We start from the raw sequence: 24,552 nt of genomic DNA on the forward strand, positions 1-24,552 counted from the left end.
TTAACCTTACACTGAAAACAAATCTGAGAGTGAAGCAATCAACATAATTGGCAAATGACATAGATAAGCATAAGTTCTGTCATGGTTTGGTCCTTTCAAAAAGAAGAAAATGGGACACGAAAGAATTAAAACACATTAAAAATCATACTAACAAAATAATTCTAAGTACAAAAAATAGTGCAAAACCCACATCCCTGCTCTGTCTGGGTTTATCTCAGTAGTTTTTAGAAGAGCAGATTAAAACCAGCCAGTTAAAAGTGAAGGGTTTTATTCCAAAATGCTTTATATCCATCTTGGGAGAAAAACATTTTTTGGGTTTAACTGAAACCTCTCCTATGTCTACACGGTTTAATACTCTCCAATCTAAGAAAACGTCTCAAAACCTCTCACAGTATCTCTCGAGTTTAACCTTATGCCTGCGACCGTTTGCCATGAGTCTGTCTTACATGATTTTCTTTGGTGGATATCTCATTTTGGAATGAACTCTTCAAATCCACTGCCGTCTGAACACGCCAACAGCAGCCTGGGACAGCAATGAGGGTGTCACGCCTGCAGGAAGAAGCTAAAGCTGATCTGTTTTCACCCCTACACACAGTTGACTTCTTGGCTTAGTAGTGCTGTCCCAGGAATCCAGACTGACTCTCACACCATTTGGGAAAATCAAGACAACTCTGTGAAATTAAGCAACTCTTTGGTGTCGGAAAAGAACATGGCTGCAAGCGTACAGAATGTCACGTTGCCCTGAACCTGCACTGTCAGATTTGTGTCCAGCTGTCCCTGTTATTTACAACATTTGGCAGCGACCTAGACTGACAGAGGTCTATTCTCTCTTTTCAAAATAAAAGACAAACTGATAATGCTCCTACGTCGACACAGAATAGCAGCATATCCTTGCACCTCATGGAACCGAAATCATATTACAGTAGAAGTCTAGTTAATCACATTGAAAAAACACTGTCAAGCAAACACAAATACCTCAAAGGACCTATTGTAATACACTGTATCTTTGTAGTACTATAAATATTGGTGCCCATACACATATTCTTTAAATATATGTATGTTCACAAACACACAGATATACACATAGGTAGAGGTTAGCATATATGCGTCATGAGGCGAAGGCAGAAGAGAAAGATGACCGCTGGCACTGAGTGGGACACTGCCGTGCTGTGGGTCCTTCCTACTGGCAGCTACACACACACACACACAAAGACAGCTATACCATTTCCATTGTGCTGTGAGAGACACATGCTTTTTTAACCTACACATTGAGAAACAAGACCAAAATCAACTTCAGCTATGACCGAAAACAAACAAATAAAAGAAAAGAAAGAACTTTGAATAATCATGTATAGATAAAATCTTTATCACAAAAAACTTAAAATTGTAACCAAAATATACATTTATGCTTATTACATTAAGGACAATCTTTATCTTGCCCTTCAACATTATCATCCTTCTCATACGTGACATAGCAACAGCCCCATGAAAGCTAGAAGTATATAAAGACCTTCAGGAGTTCTCCAGTGTAATAACTCTTAATTTTTCTGATAGATTGATGTAAACTCGTAATGGGGGGGTAAACACTTTCAGCACTTTTTTTGCTCATTTTACTACCAGATGAGGAAAAAAAAAATGTAATGCCCAACATACAAACTCATTTAATTCCTATCTATTAAACTGCTCCAATAAATAACTGAATTTTTTTTAAATAAAACCAAAGTGACTTCTCAGAAAACACATAATTTATCTTTCTCACCTAAAACAACTTGGTTGGAAAATGCTCTTAAAAGGAACGGTCGGTGATGAACTAGCGTACTACTAGCCCTTAACTCAGTGAGAGGCAATAAGATTCATCATCTCCCTGTCCATTTTTTTTATCACGGCTCTAAGTGCTTGAAAGGCCCTTTCTGGACAAAAAGGACAAACACAGACTGACAAAAATAATTAAGAAAGGGACAAAACAAACAAACACAAGTCCTTCACTGATACAATCATTCCTACAGAAACGAACAACTTCATTGACTTGATTAGATTTTGAAGTACAAGGGGTCATCAGACTTTTCTCCTCATTTGAGTCCACTATGTTTCGCAGACACCATAAAGGGCACAGGAAGGGGGGGGGGGTGTGTGGGGGGGGAATGATCGCAATCAGGCCACCACAAGTACATGTTTTGCAGTATAGTCTTTCCTCCTTCAGAACAAAAACAGCAGGGTGCGTGGATATATATGTGAGCTATATATGAGCGCATGATGGATGGATATGGAAGGTCCTCTCTCTCTCTCTCCTGTTCGTCGGACTGGTGCTACGTGAACATCAGCGCTCTCCGCTGAAATGAAAAGAGAGAATCCGAAGAGCTTCTCTTCTTCCATTTCCTCTCCATTCTGGTTACGCTGGGTCCACCAGTGTCTGCTCCTCAGCTGTCCTCCGGTGACTGAGGTAATGCAGAGTGTATGATATTGTGCTGAGAATTAAAGCATGGGTCTGGTAAGCAGAATCCCCCCCACCACCACCACCACGTGGACAGAAATAGAGAAGAGAAGAAGAGGGACCTGCAGCTCCATGGAGACACTGGTGTTAACAGAGTTCGATGCTCCACACGCTGCCATCAGAGCTGGTACCACTTTTTATCTTTATACTTCAGCATCATCTGGGGGCCAAAGAAAAAAGTGTCAGAGCCAGTGGGGTAAACGGTAAAATACGGTTTTAGTGCTCTAAGAAATGTCAGGTACATACATCATGGGCGTGTTTGGAGAAGGAGTCTGCGCTGGCCAACATGGCTGCCGTTCTCTCATCAAGCTCGCCCAGCTTCTGCCCTCTCTCGTCCAGAGCTATCCGGGCGCGGGCCAGGTCGCCCACCACCCCTGACGCAGCCCCCTTCATGCCCTCCATGCCGCCTGGGCCAGGGATGTGCTGTGCCAGGCTGCGCGAGGCCTTACCTGAAGCTGTTTCTCCAACTATCAAAATGATCAGAAAAATGTATTACAAAAAGGGGAGAAAAGGGAATTTCTGCCAAATCGTACTTTGTCATCTATCGTGTTAAATCAAATGGTACCTAAGTGATTTGAACGAAATGTCACCTGCAAAATAAATTAAACTTATGTCTTCCTTTAACAGAAAAATGTAATAGTCAAGAAATCTGCATATTAAGGAATTTGACTTAAGTATAAAACTAAAAACTCCAACAACAGCTGGAATTTAGAAAGGAAATAAAGACAATGGCTCTCTTTCTATAAATGTGCTATTGGAGCCAGAGTGGTGGCACTTGTAGGAAATAACAGACGCCCGTTGTGTTGAGACATAGACACAGAAATACATTTATGTGCAAATGGAAGCGTGTATGTAAATGTGAGAAGCCGAGGGAATCATGATGTGCACTCACAGAGGTCCTCCCTGTCCAGAGACTGAGTTCCTCCACCAAAAAGGCCTTTGAAAAAACCTCTGTTCGGAGCCTCTGGTGTCTCCACAGGGGTAAATAACTCACCGAGCATTTCCTGGAGAAGAAAAAAACATCAGCACATGTCTACTTCAATTTATATTCCCTGTAGATATCCAGACTGACCTACAAAGCCTCTGACATTATTTTGTGTCTTTGTTGAAACCCTTGCCACTTCACATTCTTATAATGGATATGAAAATATTAAATTACACATGTATTTAAGAAACATGATATTAAAATGTAACTTTACTAACCTCAGGGGCTAAATATATGTCTTCTATTTTGATGACCAAAGATTCAATACAAGTGCTCAAACACTGTAGTTTTTCTTGTTTCATCCAAACCTACATGTCAAGTCTTTTCTGCACATTTAGCATCATTGGATCTGATACTGTCACAGGAATTCCGATGTTTCATAGTAAAACTCATTCACTGATGAAGAGTAACTGACCTGCAGGTTGTTGCAGGTGTCCTGGCTGTAGGTGATCCTCTGGAACTCGGTGGGGGACGTGAGGTACAGGGCTTGACCTAAGTTAGAGAAGCAGAACGTTCTGGCTATCCGCATGTCCGTCAGCGGCAGGTAGTTCACATCCAACATAGGCCGTAGACTGGGTAAACTGTGAAGACAAAAACATCAGACAGTGGATTGTTTGAGCTGCATCTGTCTTCCACTGGATAGAGTTGTATCTTCACTTTGAAATGACTTGTACAGAGATAGTTATTGTGGTTTTTAGCTTCCAGTGACAATACCTCAGAGTCATGATATGCCCATTAGCACAGAAACAGGCAATGCAGTTCTCTCCGGCCATCAGCACAACATCAGCCCTTAGCAAGAAGGAGCTCTCTGTGATGCTGTGTTTGTGGATGCGGGTTTGAGAGGGCAGGGCCACCACCTTGGCCTGTTTCTCCGAACACAGCACGGCGAACTGGTGGTCCTGACCCTCCTGTGACGAGGGAGGGGAGGCTGGCCTGCGCCTCCGGCTCTTCTCCTTCTCTTTCTCTTCATCTGAGGCGTTTGGGTCATACCATGGCTCATAGGAAGGGGGCAGCAGAGTTCCAGTGGAGTCCAGCAGGGCCATCGTCAAAATGCCTCCTTTCAGTTTGACTAGAGTTCCTGAAAAATAGGAATTAAAATGATTCACTTAGAGTCTTAGAGAGACTTTTATAATGAGGTACTTGTATAATGAGGCAGTCTTTTCATGTTGTATCAGTTTCAGGAGAGGTCATTAAGGGTTGTGGATAAATGAATGCAGCTCTCAGTGCCACCCAGTTACATGCAGATCCACACTTGCTGAGTCATAACAAGTTCAGTTCGGCTTCTTACCGCAGGAGGAGATGCCGACCGGCTGCTGCAGCCTGCTGTCCCCTCCGGGCAGGCTGAGGGCCACCATCATCACAGAGCCCTGGGTGGTTCCCACCAGCAGACAGGGGCTGAGCAGGCTGTCCGTCTTCCTGGGAAAACTCTCACAGAAGTGAAAGGCGGAGATGACCTCTCGAGATTCTCTCTCTATGCTGGTTACACTTGAACTACGCGAGCGGGTGAACGAGTTGTCCTTGGCATCTGGACAGCAAGAGGGAGCACAAATATAAGGCAATGAGGATATTGCTCATGTGAAATGAAAAGGGGAAAGGTCATTGGAAGTCCTCCACCATGCAGAAATGAGAATTAGTTATGTTAATGCCATAAAATCCACCAAGTCAAAATGCAATTATCAAGTTAGAGCTTTGTTCTGCAACCATGTGTTTAGCAGAACATGTTTCCAAACATATTCAGTAAACACACACCCTTCATCAGAGAGCCTTCTGATATCATCTTACACAGTTCACAAACAAGAAGGAAGTTTAGTTGATATTAACTACAATTAATTTTACACCTAAAAAACCTAAAATAAGTGTGTAGTAGTACAGTGTCTCCAAAGAAAGACCTGTTATTTAAGCAATAATTACTCATGCCTCTTTACTGTGCTGACAGAAGATGACACACAAGCTTTGACCCTCTTAAAAAAACTAATGAGGGACCCCAACAGAAACACAAAACAGATCTGTGACAAAGAGGCTAAAGGCTGAACACACCGCCTGTCATGCGTGTCCCTCACACGGAAAAACTGTAAACAAGAAAAGCGGAGATTTTCAACGTGGAGTGCAGTCAAGCCAGTGAATCTTACTCGAGAAGAAGAAAGGAGTTATTGTGAGAGGATTAGTGTCATGTTAACCAATTAAAAACAAAAAAAAAGCCCCAGCAGTGGTGGGGGTTAGTACCAGTTATCCCACTTCAGCTCAAGCCACACCAATGGCTGGTCCACTCACAGGAGTCGGGAGCAGACTTAGTTCTACATACGTCCGCCTTCTGGCTCATCCTGGACGCTGCCTGGCCTTTGGTCATACAATTAATGCTCTTCTTACATGTGAGAGAGCGCCATCGTTGGAAGCCCTCCTCTGCTCACACACACACAGACAGTTTCCGTCTCAACTTACAGGATAACAACAAATCTCACATTCACACCATCACGCTACCGGAGAAAAATACCTTTTACACTAAGCAGAAGACATGAAGGACAAGATGAACACCTGTAAGAAAATGTATTTAGTTTATGGCTTACCATGGTCTGGCTTTTGCTCACTAGTCTGGCTAATTTTCCGAGACATCTTGGCTGTAACAGAAACAGATACCCCGAAGATTATGAGGAGAGGATTTGAAAATGGCTTTTTTAAGAATTAAAGCATTACTAAAATGAATTACAATCGTTCACTGGTTAACTGTTCAAATTACTGAGGCAAATAGTGTATAACAATAGTGTTTACATTGTGTGTACATTGAAGGTAGGGTTGGTCATTTGATTCTGAAACACTTTCCATAAGAAGCCTGTGTTTTGGCACTCGCAGGACTTTAATAAACACGACCAATCATTTAATTCAGTCGGGAGGAAAATGCGTTTGACCGGAGTCGTCACAGCTGAAGCAGAGACGACTGACAGAAGTTAGCAAGCGAGACACGTAAAAGTATTTTGGGGGCGTGGCTTCAACGTGAGGGTCACAGGAAGGGGGTGGGATGTATTGGTGTAGCCTTGCTCTTGCTCGCTTTTCCAGGATTGCCAACCCTAGCTTTAATGTGCACAGCAAGATTCTGGGAATATTGTAATCCAAAAAACATTAAACTTCTAATGATGTGGCTTGTTGCCAGTGCCAAATCTCTGATTTGAGACCCCAAATGTTGCCTGCTGTAATCCATAACCACCCGATGAGAGACCCTGAGAATTCAAATGAGGCAGAGAAGCATCACAGAGGGTCTCTAATGTCAAACAAAGCAAGAGGCAGTCAAGAAATAAGGTCATCATAATTCAGTGAACATAGTTATGCAAAGAGAGTGGGAGGAAGTCAGTGGCCAGCCAAATAGTTAACACTGAAGCGAAGCCCTGGAATCAGAAACACATACAGCAAGTGTCTACAATCAAAGACAAATAATTCACTTTAACGCACACATAGTGTGGTTGGACATTAGGACAACAAAGACAGTGGCAGGAAGCAGATTTTCTATGCTTTTGAATCTGTTAAAAATGAGATGTAGCAAGTATCATCTGCCAATTTGTATAAACTACTGTTTTTATCAGGAGTATGGAGATGTAGATTGTGCATAGAAAATCTGAGGCCTGAAATTCACAAGATTTCCTGTCATGCATTTGAAAAAGAGTCCTGATTAATGTCATACGTCATCAATACGAAACCCCAAAACCATGTGATTAGTAAGGAAAAGAACATTCCTCCAAAGCACTTCTTTCTTTCATTGGCACAGATTTAAATCAGATTAAGGCACAGTGTGGTTAGATCGCTGTCAGAGAGAAAGAGAAAGCGATCAGAGGAAACACGTTTGGATGATGATACCGTACCAAAGTCATTGGCAACCGTCTTGGAAAAGCGTCTGCTTTTTAACTTCACTGGAAACAAGGTTCAAAAAGACAAGTCAGGGAACGGCAGCTGCTTTAATCGGGCTTGAATCAAAGGGGACGTGCAGCTCTGTACAGTACCCTTCTCAATGAACTTCTGTTTTCGTTCATCATCTGAATTGCATGGTGAGGTAGATCCTACATGATAAACAGCAGCAGTTGGATGGATGTAGTTAAAAATAATAAGATGATTTGTTTTCTTGTATCAAATACTAAAGCTTACCTGAAGTAGGGGATTTGCAGCGGTCCTCTGTCGCGTTGGATCCTTCATTGGACTCGCTAATTCCTGTGGGAGCGACAAAATGGGTGATTAAACATGGTAGAATAAGTCGCAACCTTAGACTTCTCTCGGCAACTATTCTTATAGCTCTGTCTATTCCTACAGTACAGTACAGTACACAAAGTGAAAACAATCAAGGATCACTCATTTGAACAAGGGCAGGAATAGCTTCTCCTACAGTTCAGTAAATAAGCGCCAGGGAGTTCACAAATCTAGTGCAAATCTGTTGACTCAAGGTGTCACTGTTTGTCTAGGAAAACAGGCGGCGGAATCAAAAGACACACTACCTGATTTTGTTACAGAGCCCTCAGGTCATAGAATTTCGTCCCAGCTTACTGCCAGTATTTTAAAATAAATCTCACTAGTGAGCTTCTGGAGATTTGAGGGAGCTATATCAAAATCTGGGAGAAAAAGGGAAAAGCTTAAAGGGTGACAAATAATGCTAAAAACAATACTGGGTGGGGGGGGGGGGGGGGTGTTAACTCTGACATACGTAGACTTACTGAGGTGACGTGAGCGTAGTTTTTTCACAGACTCAGTATACAAGTAAGAAAGCCTGGACATGTAAGATGTCCCATTTGGTTTGTCTTTATCAAATCACAGAGGGAGTAAAGAGTAAAAACAGTGAGAAGACTGGAAATCATGAGTGTAAATGAGAAGACAGTCTCAGAGACTTGCTGCCGGATGAAACAGTAAAACAGTTCTCAAATTGCATCATTACAGTTTGCATAGACTAAAGAATCCACAGAGAAGAGTCTTAAGTCTAGCAGCAGAAAACAGAGACAGGAAAAAAACGAGTGCAAAGGGTGAGTGACAAGCAAGTAAACAACAAGGCTCATGCCCTGTTTTATCATTCAAAACAAGGATCATGTTATGAGAGCAGTTACAGCCTCCACTGACTGCACAGGTCACTACCATGCTCCACTGTTTTTTCACTCTCCAAATGAACAGATGGAGAATCTGTCAGAGATGCCCCCTGTTGAGGATGAGGAGCTGCTGCAGGGGATGGTTGTCGTAGTGCGAGGTAAAGAGTGGATGCCAAGAGTAAGCCCCGCCTCCCCCAAACCACTCAGTCAGATAGCAACACAATGGAATATAAGGTAAGCTGCTGATGAATAGAGTTATGTTTCCAGGATCAACAATATTGTATCATGTCATGTTAGTTAGGGTGATGGCAGGATATAGAGTGAGAATGAGACAGCAGCTCACCTCCAGAGAGCTGCCGAGCTTTGCGTGGGGAGCAGGGCTGCCTCTGGTAGGGGTCAGATGGGCTGTACAGCTCGGACGTGCCCATGTTGAGGAGCAGAGTTTTCTGGAGGTAGTCCACCACACCCAGACCGTTGCTGTTTCCAAACACAACACTGAAACACGAGAGAAATTAGGAATCAGATGGTGTTTTCCCTCCTACGCCAAAGCTGACATCTGCAGGCACAACAAACTGTTTGTGTACACACACATACACGTTTAGCACAAAAACAGCTACTGGCCAGACTTAACCACCAGTCAGGAGATGCAGGCTTTAGATACTTACAGGCCATATGAGGAGTTGATAGCCAGGCTGGTGATCTGCTGAGGTGGCTCCCCGCTCACCCACACCAGCTGGATCACCAGCTCCACCTGGTAGCCCGGAGACTGCTTCAGCGGGGAGCTCCGCACCCTGCATCAAACACACAGCAGGGTGAGACAGCAGGATATGGTTTACACCGGAATAAATAATCGCCCTTTTGGTAAGCCAGTCATAATTTTTCAATACTGTTGTTATTCTCCCGTCCACCCTTTTATTATCCAAGCCTTTTCATCATTTTTACAATTTTCCCTGGTGTAGTGATGGAAAAACTTTGTCAAAAATTTGGTATATGGGAACAATTTGTAAATAGATGACCTCATGACTTAAAGTATCATTTTCCTTTTGGTCTATTCAGTGAAAACCTGCTAGTTTGGCTCAATTTGATCTCTTTTTAATTAAAAACTTTATCGTCCATACTGCAGACAGGGTACGTTGTCCCGGTGTCCATCCAAGGAGTTGCTGCCTGTTGAGGGCTGAGTGGGCAGCTCAGTCTCCTGAGGGCTGGAGGCAGATCCTGGTGTTGGTAGGGTGGGAGTCTGCTCCCCCCCAGGATCAGGAGAGTCCACATCGCTAAAGTCACACTGCATCCGCACCTCCAGGAGCTTAACACAAGACATGACTTGTCACAAAAAAGGCTTGTTGTTAAACCTTCACCCCTCAAAACACCTGTATATGCATGTATCTCCAAACATTGGATAAAAACAGTGTTTCAAGATGAAGGATTAAATTATTCATAATCGTCCAAAACTTTAAGTCTGCATTTTTCTAATCACCTGCACAACTTCAGTGGTGACTTCTTGCTTGCTGAATCTATAGACGATAACGTGCGCTGACACTCCGGCCACACAGAGCATCCTGCTCTCAGGGCACCAGGACAAGGTCTGGATGGCAAATGGGTCCTCGTCTACGATATCTGTGCTCGGCTTCTCTTCTTTACCACGAGCCCTCTCAAACACCTTGGCAGTCTTCAGCTTGTACAGCACTTGAAGCATTACTTTGAGAACAGTAAAAAAAAATATGCTTATCTTGTACCTCAGCTGATGTTTCCATTGTAGCTACAAGTGTGTTGAAGTAAATTATTAGTTCCACTGCACAATAAGTGGAAAATAGAAGTGCCACCAATATTATCAGCAGGAATTGGGCAAACCATTAATAACTCTATGCAGTGGGATGTGTGACCTTCAGACATACAAGGGATATTCACCATTCATCAATTTTCTGCCCCAAATTCTAATATTTCTGTTAACATTATAGACAACAATGTAGCATACACAAAAATAAAACAAACTACTCACATGCTGAGGCGTCCCAAAATTTGATTGTCCCATCAGCATGTCTGTTTTAAGGAAAAACATTGCAAACAATTTAATAAAACATTACAGTATGAATATGATTCAAATTATTTCATGCATGCTACCAACATTTATTGATTACTTCATCGATCACTAACCCTGTGATTATGATCTCTGGGTAACTCTGTGTGCCTTGGCCCCAGTTTCCACCACTAATGGGCCATTCCTGTGAGCGAAAGAACAACTTCAAATTATCAAAAGCAATCATATTACCTTAGTGGATATTAGTCATTAATCTATTTCAAATAAAAAAGTATGCTGCGAGGCAGAAATCAGAACTGGGATAAGTAAGAGCAAGAGTCAGCCATCTGGCCTAATTGAGTAACCAGGTAATGTGCAAAGCCTTCAAAATGAAATTCTAATGTCCACTGTATTTTAAACCCAATTTACCTTCTTGCTGTAGCCTTGTCTCTTTTGCCGACTGCCAACGGAGTAAAGTGCAGGGATAAGTTCAGAAGGGCAGTCAGCAAAGTACTCACAGCAGGTCACTGGTGACTCATGGATAGTCAGAGGATATGGATTTTCAAAAATTGGATACCTGCAAAGAAAAATGGGATTCGAAAATAAGACTTAACCTTATCATACTGGCAGGTATGTCAACTTTAGACGTACATGACAGTAGCAGCATTTCTATGACACACTCTGGAATGGTCTCTTCACAATGTATAAACTATAGTCACTTGGACAGCAAATGCGGCATCCAAATATTAACTGTGACCGACTGTGCGTTACTTCTTCTGCATCTTGTTTATACTTCGAATCACTATATTATGATTGCTCCATAAAACCAATATTATTTGAATAATTACCCAATCTGTCCGAGGTCTATTAAAACTAAATCCTTTTCGAGCAGGACCACCACAGCATAAGGCTCCTGAAAGTCTGGCAAACAAAACAACACAAAATTAACAGAGATGATGATGTTTAATATTTTCATTGCGCTCACACAGACTGTGAGACACTGAGTGGACTAATGCAGCTCACCATTTGGATAAGGAGTTTCACACAGCGTTAGGAAATCTACAATGGGGTAGTCCATCTCCAGGACGGTAGTGCTCTTTCCATGCATCACAGTCAGACAGGCTCTCCTCCCCACTGTATCGTAAGACAGACCTCCAGACAGGATCATGAATGGTTCCCTGATTCAGGAAACACACACACACACACAGATTTTAATTGTTCACTCAATATATGTCAGTGTGTTGTGAAGGTGAAAAGCCACTGGGTCTAATCAGTGGGAAATGGTTGAAGAGGGACATCAGAATGCTACTGTTGTGCTTTCTCTGTAAATGATTTGACCCCATTAAAAAACATTTTTTTTAATTACACCGACATCTAATTAATCTCTGTCCCTGTTTTTTCTAGATCAGATTTTTTTGTATGTAGCTTTTCATAATGTGAACTGGTAATGGCCCTGATGTGACCCGAATGCCCAGAAGAACAACAAGGCGTCACAGGCAGTCCGCTCTGCACGGAAGTAAACAAGAGGAGATGTCGGTAATAAACATGGAGGCCACAGATGTGAGCGTTGACAGATACATTATTCTCTTGATAATGCTTCCAAACACAGACCGGTTACGATACGACCCCTGCTTCTACAGACACGTCACCCCAGGTACTTGTGATTTGTAACACCTCACTGTCCCTCCACTGACTACCTCCGTCGCAGCTGTCTTCCATGTTGCCTTGAATTCCATTGAATTACGAAACGGGTCACGTGGCTGTTCAGACCGAGGTCGCATTTCAAAAAGTCTAATCTGTATCTGATTAAGCGCCGCATATCTGATTCGTAAAGATGTGGTTTGTGCTGTTCACACTGTAATTAAACAATCGGATCTGGGTCACATAGGAGAAAGAAACCCAGATTGGGGCAATTTGGGACCGCTGGGTGAACGTAGTGTTATTAGAGATAATTAGATCAGTTTCAGTGAAACTACAGTCTTATGACACAGTTTTTCAGGAAAGTTTTGTTTCTTTTAACTTTGTGATCTTGACAAGCTGGAACTCTTCAGCTGATGATAAATGCTCTAAACAGTGAGTGAACATAACACGAAAATCATTAATTTAATCATTGGAACAAAGCAAAGTCTGCAAGAACATAAAAACAAGACTTCAGTGTTTGCCACCACCAGCATCAGGATACTGTCAACAGGTCTGAACGGCAGACAGAGTATAAGACAGAATAACAGGAAAGGCCAGTTTCAGTACAGGATATGGATTCAAACCAGAGTCAGTTAAGACACAGGATGGGTGGGGACCAGCAAACTTACCCAGCCCTCGTTGTTTTGTACTCCACCTTCAGGATAGGTTTGCAAGGTTCTGGTTTTTTTCCATCCTTAGGCTGCTTCCCTGGTGGAGGACAAAAAATGTGCTAGACTTTAATTTGTAGCAGCAGAGTACAAACTGTGTATACATGCTCCCACACAGCATGGTTGTGTGTGTGTGTATGTGTATGTGTGTGTGTGCATAAACAGTACAACTGTGTGTGCACAACAGTTCTAACCATGTGGCGTGATGATCTGTGCAGCCTTGGCTGGGGCTCGTACATTCCATGTGGTCAGAGAGCCATCGGAGTGGCTGCAAACAAACTGTTTTCCTTCATGGTGCCAGGCGATTGAGTGGATGGCCTGAAAGACACACAGCAGCCCATCACCAGAGCGTAAAACAGAGGGTGCGTTCACATTTTACAGCAGAGCAATGATGAAAGGAAGATTAGCAGCAGCTCTGTGTTCAGCTAATTTGATGATTAAGGCTGGTTTTTCCTATTTCTCTTGCCGTCAAAATTTAAATTAAAAGACCAAAGCAAGTCGTTGTCCAAATGCTCTCTTGCTTTCCCAGGTTTATTGCTACCGTAGAGGTAAATACTTAAAAGCAAGTCACACATATCTACCTCCATCTTTAAAAAGGTTAGAAAATAATTTCTTACAACAGCTGGAGGAAACTGTGTATTTGTTGAGGACTATATCCAGAGGCAGATTAATACTCTTTTGGTTCCCCAAGTACCACGAGACAACCACCTCAGACAACATCCTCACAAGCACTGAGAGGAAAGGAAATAATGTCTTACCTCATCATAAGTATAGCGGTAGTCAGCTTTTTTGCACTTCAAATCCCACAACACCACTACACCACATTCAAATCCAATCAGAAGCTGCAATAAGAAGAGAAACACAAAGCACAGCTCAGTTGATTGCTGTGAAACCTCTGTGCTCACATACCTGACTTAACATGGCTGCTTCATTACAGTTTGTGATGTCCAAAGGTTTCATCAGATTAGGTAACATGTTAAGCAGAGGCAACACTTTACTTCGCAGGTCAAGCAGTTTCTTGAGTATCTAATTCAATGACTCAATATGTATAACAGAAAAATTGCACGTGCTGTATTTCATTTCCTGAGGAATTTCTTTGAGAGAACAGCTTCAATGTTATGTTAATATCACCACATCTAAGAGATAAATATCAATTTGCTTATTACTTTGTTTTTGCCCCTGTCCATTTGTTTGTTTTTGTTTGATTAGAAGATTACCCGAAAACAACTACAAAGATTTCCATGAAACTTGGTGGAAGGATGGGAAATCAGCCAAATAAGAACCCAAATAATTTTGCCATGGATCCGGACAAAGAGAAAGATCCAGGCAATTTTTGTTTAACATTACAAGATTGGGCGTTTTCTGACATTTTTACAAATTTCCTAAGGAATAATTCAAGGGTGTCTTTCTAGATGGAAACGGGAATTAAAGCTACATAGAAATAGAAATGAATCTGTTCTGTGCAGGTTTTGTGGCACTAAAGGATCAATTTACCTTTCCCTCATCCATGGGGTGATCGCTGATGTGCACTACAGGCCCTGGGTGTGTCTTAGTGGATCTGTACAGAGAAGGCAAATCAAAATGACACCGAAAATTAGGGCTCATGTGGATGAAGACGCTGAATAAAGTAATATGTATCTGCTACATGCCGTCCAAAATCATTTGTAGTGTTTTTGAAGGAGAGGACAATGGGGAGGCAATTAGAGAGGACATTCAAAGAGGAACAAAAAAATAATAACAGCCAGAATCTCTGGTTGAGCACCAAGATAATCATAAATGAAAATGTGCATCAGTGCACCACGGACAGGGACATTACATACGAGAGAGACAAGAAGGGAGGGAGAGCAGGGTCACATGAGGGTCTGTGAGAGATTATAGTATGTGGAGACTGCATCACCGTGGCAACAGAGCAAAGGGCCACAGAGGAAGTGAAGGTCTGGCCTAAAGACAGTGTTGCTGCCTCTGAATGTGGTCTGGCTCCAGCAGCTAATGATCTCATTGCTGCTGATGAGTCGATACAGTCAAAGATGTAGAGAAGAAGAAATGGCAAGGACGGACTGGAACATTAACTCCAGTCATTACGGTGTCATGGATCATAAACATAACCTAGTGTTTTTTATAGAAATTAATATTATTGCATTCATTACAGTCTAAATGTTAATTTTTTCATATCAAACAGCTTTAAACATGAATCTTTACAAATGGAAAAAGAAGGTAAGCCTATTTTACTTGATCACAAATAAGTATAAACTGAGTTTGGTGAGTTGAGCTTTACCTGTGATCATTAAGATAATTAAGACGGAGAATATTCTTCTCCTATGCAGGAGGCCTAGAATATGAATCCATCAGTTTTCAGACTAAAAACGCTGAAGCTGAACGTGTGCTGAAAAGACATTTCCACAAGAGATCGGACAACTCTTCGAATAAGAATATTGTGTTTAAAATGTCACCCTACCGCCAGAAGCTATTTCCTTTCATAATCTTCACAGTCAGACGACCAGAAACATTTCACATATCTCCACTGTCTGTTTCTGAGACTGATGCCAAGTAGCTATCTGGCATTTTCAACACACAAATTCATCAGATACACAGCTATCAGCTTTATGGTCCACTTTCAACTTTACTTGCATAATAATTCTTATTACAATATAAATTGTCAGTTGCATTAACAGAATCAGGGTCTGTAATACTCGTTGAAACCTTATTTTACCTGCATGATGCACCTGCCAAGTTTTACCCGACCTCTTCAGGAAATTCCCTGTGATCCCCACAGTGTGTGTGTATGTGCAGGAGTGGGTGACACAGGATAAGTCGCCGGGGTTATCAAGTGGGCCCTTCCTATCACAGAAGCTCCGATAAATCGGGAAGCAAACACCTCCAGAAGTCTCAGCAGCAACTTCCGGCATTGGCTCAATCGCCTCCCCCCGTACCGCCCTCACACTGATCAGACCTACAGTATTCTGAGTTTGGAGGACGCACTGGATCTACAAACATGGACATCCGGACTCCTTTGCATTTTAGAGTTTCTGTTGAAAGGCCTCATTCAGACCTGGTATTAATATCCGTCCTGAGTGATACAATCATACGGGGAGAGCTCTAAGTTCAGGTGTGAACTCACTGAAGAAACATTGAGGACACATCTGAGATCGGATCACTCAGACCACATTTGGAGGTGCACACTAAATGATATCTTAGTTCATTGTAAAGCTATGTTCAGTGCATTAATTCCCTAGCCTCTCCGGACTCTGCTCACTCATGCTCTCATATTAACAGACACACACATTTACATAGGACCAATATATACACTCACGCAGGCTATAAACAACGTTGTTCGGCCATCGCGGACATAAATGACAGATGTGTGTATTTGCATATACAGCGGGGAAGTGAGATCCGATCACAAATGGTCACAAGAGACGCATTCAGGACAATACCAGGTGTGAACTGTCCTAGAGCTGTGCACTTGTGATCAGATATCTCAGGATGGATGTTAAAACCTGGTTTGAACGGGGACAAAAGAACAACTACACAAAGAAGACATACAAATGGCCAGTAAGCAAAGACCTGGGGGGGTGGGGGGGAGGGTGAAATACAGACTCACAGTTCGATGGCTTTGTTCCACATGATGACGTAGCCTGAGAGGGTGAAGGACTCCACGTTGACAATGTGGATGTTTCCTCTTTCTGTGCCGATGTAAAGCCATTTGCTCTGGAAGGGCAGGTGGACGTATGTGATCCTGCAAAGAGGAGATGAGGAGCCATCACTACACAGGCAGGCTTTTCATTATCTCATGACTCATTCCCATTAAAGAGTCGCCCTCTCTAATTACACTGGTCCAACTGGAAAGAGTAGCGGGTGAATAAGATTTAATTACAAAGGCCTTTGCTCCGTGTCACACTAATGAAGCCAGACTATATATAGACCAGTGGGGAGAGTGAATACCGCTGTCTTCTCTCAAGTGGTGGGAATGCAACCCATTCACAGTGTCTACAGACTCAGGTGATAGGTGTTTTATTGGGTTTATTTATCTGTCTGCACATTGTATATTATAACTGCACTAACTGAGTTTCTTATTCAAAGGCACAAAAGAGAAAATACAACTGATTCGTTATCACCTTATAAGTAATGGTGAATGACACAGAACCACATAAGCCTTCATTTTTCATTAGTGGGCAGCTGTGGCTCAGAGGGGATCGTCCACTAACCAGAGGGTCGGTGGTTTGATCCCGGGCTCCATTTCGTATCTAAAGTGTCAAGACAGAACCAGCCCCTGACAGCTGGGAACAAAACTGTAGCATAAAGCGCTTTGAGCGGTTATCAACACTAGAAAAGCGCTTCATAAATATATTTACCATCATTTTGTTATAAGTGGTAATCTGATCCACTGTTAATTGTACAAAAAAAGCTAAGCAACTGGGGATGGAATTTACAGAAATCTAAAGTTATTCCCCATATGAATGTTGGATTTAAAAGGGAAACCCTAGTTGTTGCAAAATCACAAAATTCACGTGCATTAGTTTCTCAAGATGTGACGGCAACAAAACAGCTGATTAGACAGTGAGAACTGTAGGGGGGGGCCGGCTGTTTCCAAACTGTGTTGACACTTCAGAGGCTGACGCAGTGTTAGTGCAGAAAGAGAAGCAGTGACAGGAACACGCTACCGTACCTCTCCCTGCTGAACTTGAGAGAATGCAGGATAGCTGGGATTTTTTGCCTCAGGTTCCACAGGTGGATGCTGTCATCAGCTAAGGCACTCACCAGCGCCCCCTATGGGGAAGAAGAGGACTTGTTGTGAGCATACACAAAGCATCCTCCTATGTAGTTGTTTGTATATCTCATGTTTCAATTTTCAATTTTCATTTTATCAACTTGTCCTTATGTAAGAGCTTTGAAAATAAGGTTTATTATTGTGATTAGCATTATCTTGTGACTTATTATAGGATTTAACATGGTTGTACAAAATTACGCAATTACAGTATATCAATATAAACATTGAACAAGCACCGGTGTCTACGGTACCTGTGAGCAACAACATACAACGACAGAATGCAGGAGATTGACAGGGAGTGAACGAGTGAGGAGTAGGAGGAGGAGGAGTAGGAGGAGGAGGAGGAGGAGGAGGAGGAGGAGGAGGAGGAGGAGGAGGAGGAGGAGGAGGAGGAGGAGGAGGAGAGAAATCAAACAAGTGACAACAAACCTCGTTGATCAGGAACTGGAGCTGGATGATAGCAGCACCACTCTCATGCTGACAGTAGCACTCCACACCAGCGCGGCCAAAGCTGAAAGGCGGCTCGGTCAAAGAAAACTTGATAGATACCAGTGACATTCATACAGACATAAGCAATGTAGCTGATCTGATGCAGTAATAAACAATGTGACTGAATACTTGGTCGGCGCTGTAGATGTTTTCATATCAAAAACATGGTTCCCGAGATCTTAGTTTTTATAACTACATGCAAGTTGGCGTTTTCTGTTTACCTTCCTAAAGCTGCACTGGCAAGACCATGCAACAAATGGAAATAGCCAGTTAAAAATAATATCAGTGGGCCCTGTTTGCCTGATTTATTCACATGCGTCAGCCAGTATGACGGCAGCATGATTAACTTAACTCTCGCTTCTTTCAGTTACTTTCAGGCCAGAGGATCCCCGCCGACTAAATCTATCCATTTAAAAAAAAAAACGACAGCCCACCCATTCAGCCCCCAGTTGATGTCTGGAGACTGTGGAGCACCGCCACATGGGCACCAGGACTGAATGCATCCCAAAATGCTCAGGAATGTAGGCAGTGTAACAAGGAAATGGTTTTCTGATTCAACCAGCCTGTGATCACATTTAACAGAAAGAGTATGTGCACAGAGCCTTGCACACCATCACGACAGAAGACGGAAGCAGCATGAGATCTAATCACATAGACAATCTCCAAAATAAGAAGAGACACTGCTTCTCACACTGATCATAATCTAAGAAACGCTCGGGAGACAGACAGCTGCGTTGACTCCCTGACTCGCTGACACAGCATAATGCGTCTCAACAGGATCAACCGAGCTGTGATCAAACAATCCCTCAGCACCTTGAACAAACTAAGGTGGGGTTTTAGGAGCCAGTTTGAGGACAGGCTCAACCGTGGTCATCACTTCTGCTGAGGAGGGATGGAGGCAAACAAAGACTTTAAGTCGGCGCCAGTCGAGAGCTGCCGGCAACTGCACACACTTTCTCCCGCGACCTTTAGAGTCCAGCTTTAACTCCTGGTCCCGCAGGTTCTGCACAACATTTGTCAGAATTATTGACAAACAACCACTTCTCCTCGGGCCCTCGGTGGCAGAGGAAGAGGCTTTAGGTTTGTTTGATAGCCTCTGGTTGGGCATAAATTAGAATCGAGCAAAACCTCTTAAGTTTCATGAGGGAACTGATTCTGTAGTGATGTGGGTTAAGGGGCCGCAGAGACTAGATACTTTCTAGTTTAGCAGGAAATTACTGAGAGACAAAAAACAAGATTCTATCACTGTGGTTAGCAAATAGGGTTTTAACTTCCCGTCATGCTTAAACCACAGGTACAAACATCTCACAAACTGTAGTCCATCATCAGCTAAGACTACTCAAGACAATACAAGTTTCCCTTAGTAATATTTCGTTAGTTGAAAATAAGCTTCTCAGATAGTGTGAGCAAAGGAAGCTGAGTCACAGAACAACAACTGTGTCTTTACCTGCAACTTAACATCCTGTCATGCAGTGAAACAAAAAGTCCAAAAATAAATGTCTATCTGTGGGTGAAAAGATACATTGCGTATTTTCAAATAAAATCATAAAGTAAATAGTCAATTATTCAATAAATCAATAAATAGATTGCCAGAAGATTCTTTTACAAAGGTTTCTGAAAATGATACCACATGTTCATTCGTTCCCCCTTTAAAATATGAACTTCGAAGCAATTTGACTTCATCAACATGTGCTCTAACATATAATATAATAACATATGGTGGATAATGAACATGTGTTATTTGCAGCCCTGTGCATGTGGCGGATATAAAACATATGATCTGTTCTACATACTGTCGTCCAGCTCTGCTTATTATTTTAACCAAGACTGAACACATTGTTCTCTCTTCACTTTGTTCGTAGGAGGTTAAGGTATCACACACTAAAGTAACACAACTAGAACATCGAGACTTTCTCAGTTGATAAACCATGTGTGGTTCACTACAACATTACAAACGTTAGTTGGCTTCAGCTGATTATAATCAAGACAGGAAGTCTGATCATGCTGGCCTACAAAATGAACTGTTGGTGCAAAAAAAAAAGAGGAAGTGCGTCTGTCACAGAAGTTCATCAACACAAACTACTGACTTCTTGCATGACCAGTCAGCTGCCGCTCAACGTGTATAAAGTTCAGTCCTGCACAAACTTGGACATTCCCTTGAATAAAATACGCAATTAAAACATTTAATTTGAAAGTGCAAAAAATGCAAGGGAAGAAACCTGCGATCCGGTCTTTAAAAGTTACAGATATCTACCAACACCACACTCAAGTTTGTTTCGTCACGGCAGAAAGCGCAAGCCAGCGTCTACAGTAACACACTGATTAAAACACTGAGGTAGAGACAGATCTTGTAAAAGCAGACATTTATTGCTTGTAGACACCTCATTGAGCTTATGTCTACTGAGCTGTGGCAGCGTTTCCAAACTCCAGGGGCAATGAGGTGGATCGATACAGCCTGTCTTTTGATAAATGGACCAATTGCCTGAATGACAGTAATCCCATCAGCTCTACCTCGCACATTAGGACAACATGGAAGCTCTGTGTGTGTTCTGGGAGTTGCCCTGTAAACACAAGGCTCTCTTAATCTGGAAAGTGGATAAGGACGAGGACAGAGCTATACTTCTAATGAAAATCTAAATAAAGAAGATGGGCCTCCCAAGCAGGATATCAGTACAAAGGGAAACCCTGAGTTTAAAACGCAAACAGACCAACCCTGAAGACAAGTTGTAAACAGAAAAACTTGTGTGCAAACGCTCATGTGCACCATCTCATAGTCTAGAATCCAGGAGCAATTTCGTTGCTGTGGCTCATGGAAGCTGCTTGATTTGGTGCAAAAATGTGTGTGTGTGTGTGTGTGTGTGTGTGTGTGTGTGTGTGTGTGTTGAGTGAATCCAGCGATGTTTACAGCACATATGAAGTGGCATCCTGGCACAGGCCGGGCAGCACAGTTGATGAGGTTGGCTCCTCGGCATATGGCGGAGAAGCTGTTCATGCTACTGCAGAGATACCACTAATGAGCCCGGGTGCTCCAGGAGACGGAGGCTGCTGGCTGCACAGAAACACATCCTAGCTAGTCTCTACCTCTGAGCCCCTTCACTTCCCTCTGCGCGCTATGGATTTTCATTTGGTTGCGCTGGATGACAGGAAGCAGAGACGGGTCACTTACTGTGTGAATTCCCCCAGACCTTGTGTAACACTCAGGGGCAGCTTGGTCACATGACGTGTGAGGAAAGGATAATAGAAGTTAGACATGTGTCGAGTGTGTTGTTGTGCTTGTGTGCTTGTGAGTGTGTGTGTGTGTGTACAAGGGGGAGGCGGATGTAAGAAAGAAAAAAATCCCTGGAATCATCCAAGCTTTACTTTCCTTGTTTGGTTCTCTTCATTTTCCTGTGAAGAAAAAAAAGAAAGGATACAGCCTCAAAGCTCCGTTCTGGGTCCCGACGGCCAAGATTTTCTGCACGGGGTCAAAAGCCATCGAGGACGGTTGATATGGGAAGCCATGACGCACAGTCTGCAGGAAGGAGCAGAATTTATATTAGACCTCCAGTCGGCCAATCAATCATCTGCTACACAGTCATGCTGGTATTAGTGGAAAAAAAACATTATAATAATCTATAAACGTAATCCATCAATGTGGAAAATTAGTCTGGTTATCGGAATAAATTAGATAAAGCGTAAACATTGCGAATGGGGACAGGATGGGTTTACTGATATCCGCCGCACATGGGTACAGGCTCGGTCCTGTGAAACATCAGTAATTCATTAATTCCATCCTAATGCTTACATTTGCAGAGAGCAGGATCCTGCAGCGCTCAGGCCACCAAAAATATTATCATCACCGGATATCTATAACTCAATTGTTTCAGGTTGGAAACCTTGCCCAGCCACCCATGAGCTCTGTGCAACTTGCAGGAGGATAATGTAACAGGTTAAGCCATGGCCCCGTAACCCCAGGGGGGGGGGGGGGGGTGACCTTATCTGCAGGAGCTGGAGCAGGAGCTGGTGGGCCGGCCCTCTCAGATGTACAACACACTTCACACAACAGAGACCTTTTCCTGATAGATTCATAAACCCTACATGGCTGAAAATCAGTTTGAAGAAATCATTGTGAACTTTCAAGAACAGATTGACGTTTTTTCTAATTGTTAATATCTATACTTAAGGAGCTGGTTATCCTCCATCCTGCTATACTGGTCCTGAGAGATCCCTTTCTGATTTGAATCTACAGAAAGGGATGAGGGGGGAAATCCGCAGAATTTGTTGGGTGTAAAAATGAATGCAAATTTAGCTGAGGCTAATCTAAAATTAGATGCTGGACAGAGTCGATTGATATTTACCAAAATGTTACTGACTTTCTGATAGATAATATATTTTGTTATGGTTCGTGAAACACAAAGAGGGAGTTTTGTACTGAAAAAGACCTCTAAATTGCGGGAGTAGAAGTACAAAGTCGCATAAAAAAGGAAGTACTCAAGTAAAGTCTCAGTACCACAGTACTCAGGTTTACTTAGCACAGGGGCGGATCTCAGGGCAGGGTCAGGGGGGCACAGGGCCCAGCTGAAATCTGATTAGCCCCTGAGGAATCTGTTGTTGTGTCTGAAATCACTCACTCACTATTTCCTACTTCAGTATATCGTGAGCTCATTGGGAGAAGAAGAGAAACGCTTCCGGACACTACTCGGCGCAGAGGTAATAACATCATTGTCGTAGGATTATGACGTACAACAATGTCTGCCAGTGGAATGCCCCAGTAAATTTTGAAAGGATTATTTCACACCGAGTATTAAATACTTTAAGGTAAAGAAAACCTATTGAAAGAGCTTCTTTAAATGTAGAAATAAACACATTCCCTGCAGTTTGTGCTGCTCTGCTCGTATTCACATTGGTAAGACAGGTCAGGCTGTTCCTGCTGCCCTCGCTCCTCACGTCTATCTGCCGCCAGCGCAATGCATGATGGTATATATCGCTCGGTTGGTGACTATCTGATGTGTGCTACTTTTCGAAATGCATTGTGGGAAACAATGAGTGCACTTTACAGGGTATAAAAGGCTTCATTAAACATTCGGACACTATAACAAAATGGCGAAGTGTATGTATATTTTTCAGTATCATTTACTAACTGTAAATATCAATAAATATGACAAATTGTTAATATTTTTGTCTTTACTCAGCAATTTGACACCATGTGCTTGATATGTATAATATAAATAACATATTCATAGATGTGTGGCTTTGCTAAAAGCTGCAGAGCTATAACAAGGAATGACAATGTGCACCTACTGAATCAGGAATTGTGCATGAATGTTAAACATAGAATTGATCCCTCTGTCTAATTCATGGCCCCTGATATAGAAAAAAATCCCAGTTCTGCCACTGACTCAGTGACTTTACACCTGTGGTTGCCACTGCATTGAAACCCAGTCAGGACTGCAGCTCTTACATTTACAGACATTACATCAACTAGAAAAACTCTTCCAGTGTATATAAGGACATGCGAGTGTTGCGTTCAGGTGTCAGCTTCCCACGTTAACTTGGACTCTCCGCTTTAGCGAGGAGCTGGTTAGGTGACAGCGAAGGAAACAAGTGTGTCCCGAGGCGGAGATTCAGTGCAGTGCAAACAGCGGTGGTGGTTGCCGCTGTGACAGCCTGGAAACCAGTGAAGGAAACCAGTGAAGGAAACCAGTGAAGGAAACCAGTGCAGGACACGGCCCTATAACAAATAAGCACTTTAATGTGAGGGCTAATGTTCAGAGGTGTTCTGTGGATGAAGCCGGGGTCATGAAACCTCCCGCTGGGCACAGCCAGTCGGGAGGAAACATGGGTCACACCGGTGTCACCTGACTGACTGCCCAGAGAGGAGACAGTCCCTCCCCGGTGACGGTGGCCGCTGCTCACGGAGAGAAAACCCACCTTGCAAAGCTGGAAATGCTCCGACTGGAGAGCCTCCTGCACGGCGTCGCTTTCCCGGGAGCCAGCGGAGTGCGAGGCGGCGGAGGAGGACGAGGCTGTCAGCCCGTCCAGCACCTTCCTGATGTTGAACTTCTTCATCTTCCTCCGGTCGGGACGCGAGACGGTTGAGAAAACAGATCGAACCAGTCACCATAAATAAATGTGATAGAGAGGAGGAGGAGGAGGGGGGGGGGGGGGGTGGTAGCCGCTAGCTAGTTAGCTGCAGTAACGCACAGTTAGAATCCTGTCGGGCACATCTCACATGTCACGGAGGCTGTTGACAGCGCACTCCCCCCCGGAAAAAAAAACCCGGAACACGGATTGAGCCCGGTCCTCTCCGCTGCGAGCGTTAAGCCGCCATGTTCGCGTCCGGCTTCGGCGTCGTTCGGTCGGGCTCGATGTCTGTCGGTGCTCGGTCCCCAGCAGCCAGAGGGCTCGGCGGGTAGCAGCGGGTAGC

The 24,552-nt window shown here is 43.1% G+C and overlaps 1 protein-coding gene across 1 annotated transcript; it reads right to left on the reverse strand.

The window, feature by feature from the left end:
- Positions 1-24,552, reverse strand: stxbp5b (syntaxin binding protein 5b (tomosyn)). The gene is made up of 29 exons (XM_061082385.1): positions 24,057-24,552; positions 21,560-21,657; positions 18,087-18,168; positions 17,556-17,656; positions 16,491-16,625; positions 14,384-14,447; positions 13,648-13,731; positions 13,084-13,207; positions 12,851-12,929; positions 11,565-11,719; positions 11,390-11,462; positions 10,971-11,118; positions 10,679-10,746; positions 10,524-10,564; positions 10,002-10,222; positions 9,646-9,830; positions 9,193-9,318; positions 8,871-9,022; positions 7,605-7,667; positions 7,463-7,519; positions 7,325-7,372; positions 6,041-6,091; positions 5,748-5,876; positions 4,765-5,001; positions 4,191-4,554; positions 3,892-4,057; positions 3,384-3,495; positions 2,738-2,958; positions 1-2,651 (listed from the first exon to the last, which is right to left on the reverse strand). Exons 1-29 carry the CDS (start codon positions 24,192-24,194, stop codon positions 2,610-2,612), a joined length of 3,564 nt encoding a protein of 1,187 aa, XP_060938368.1. The 5' UTR covers positions 24,195-24,552; the 3' UTR covers positions 1-2,609.

This window comes from Limanda limanda, chromosome 12 (genome assembly GCF_963576545.1).
Source record: "Limanda limanda chromosome 12, fLimLim1.1, whole genome shotgun sequence".
NCBI classification, from domain to species: domain Eukaryota; kingdom Metazoa; phylum Chordata; class Actinopteri; order Pleuronectiformes; family Pleuronectidae; genus Limanda; species Limanda limanda.

Excerpts from the sequence above, each read along its gene's own strand:
- stxbp5b (XM_061082385.1), bottom strand. The coding sequence starts at position 24,194 with ATGAAGAAGTTCAACATCAGGAAGGTGCTGGACGGGCTGACAGCCTCG. Across the intron at positions 16,626-17,555 it reads CTCAAGTTCAGCAGGGAGAG|GATCACATACGTCCACCTGC; the intron begins GTACGGTAGCGT and ends TCCTCTTTGCAG. Across the intron at positions 11,119-11,389 it reads ATAGACCTCGGACAGATTGG|GTATCCAATTTTTGAAAATC; the intron begins GTAATTATTCAA and ends TTTTCTTTGCAG.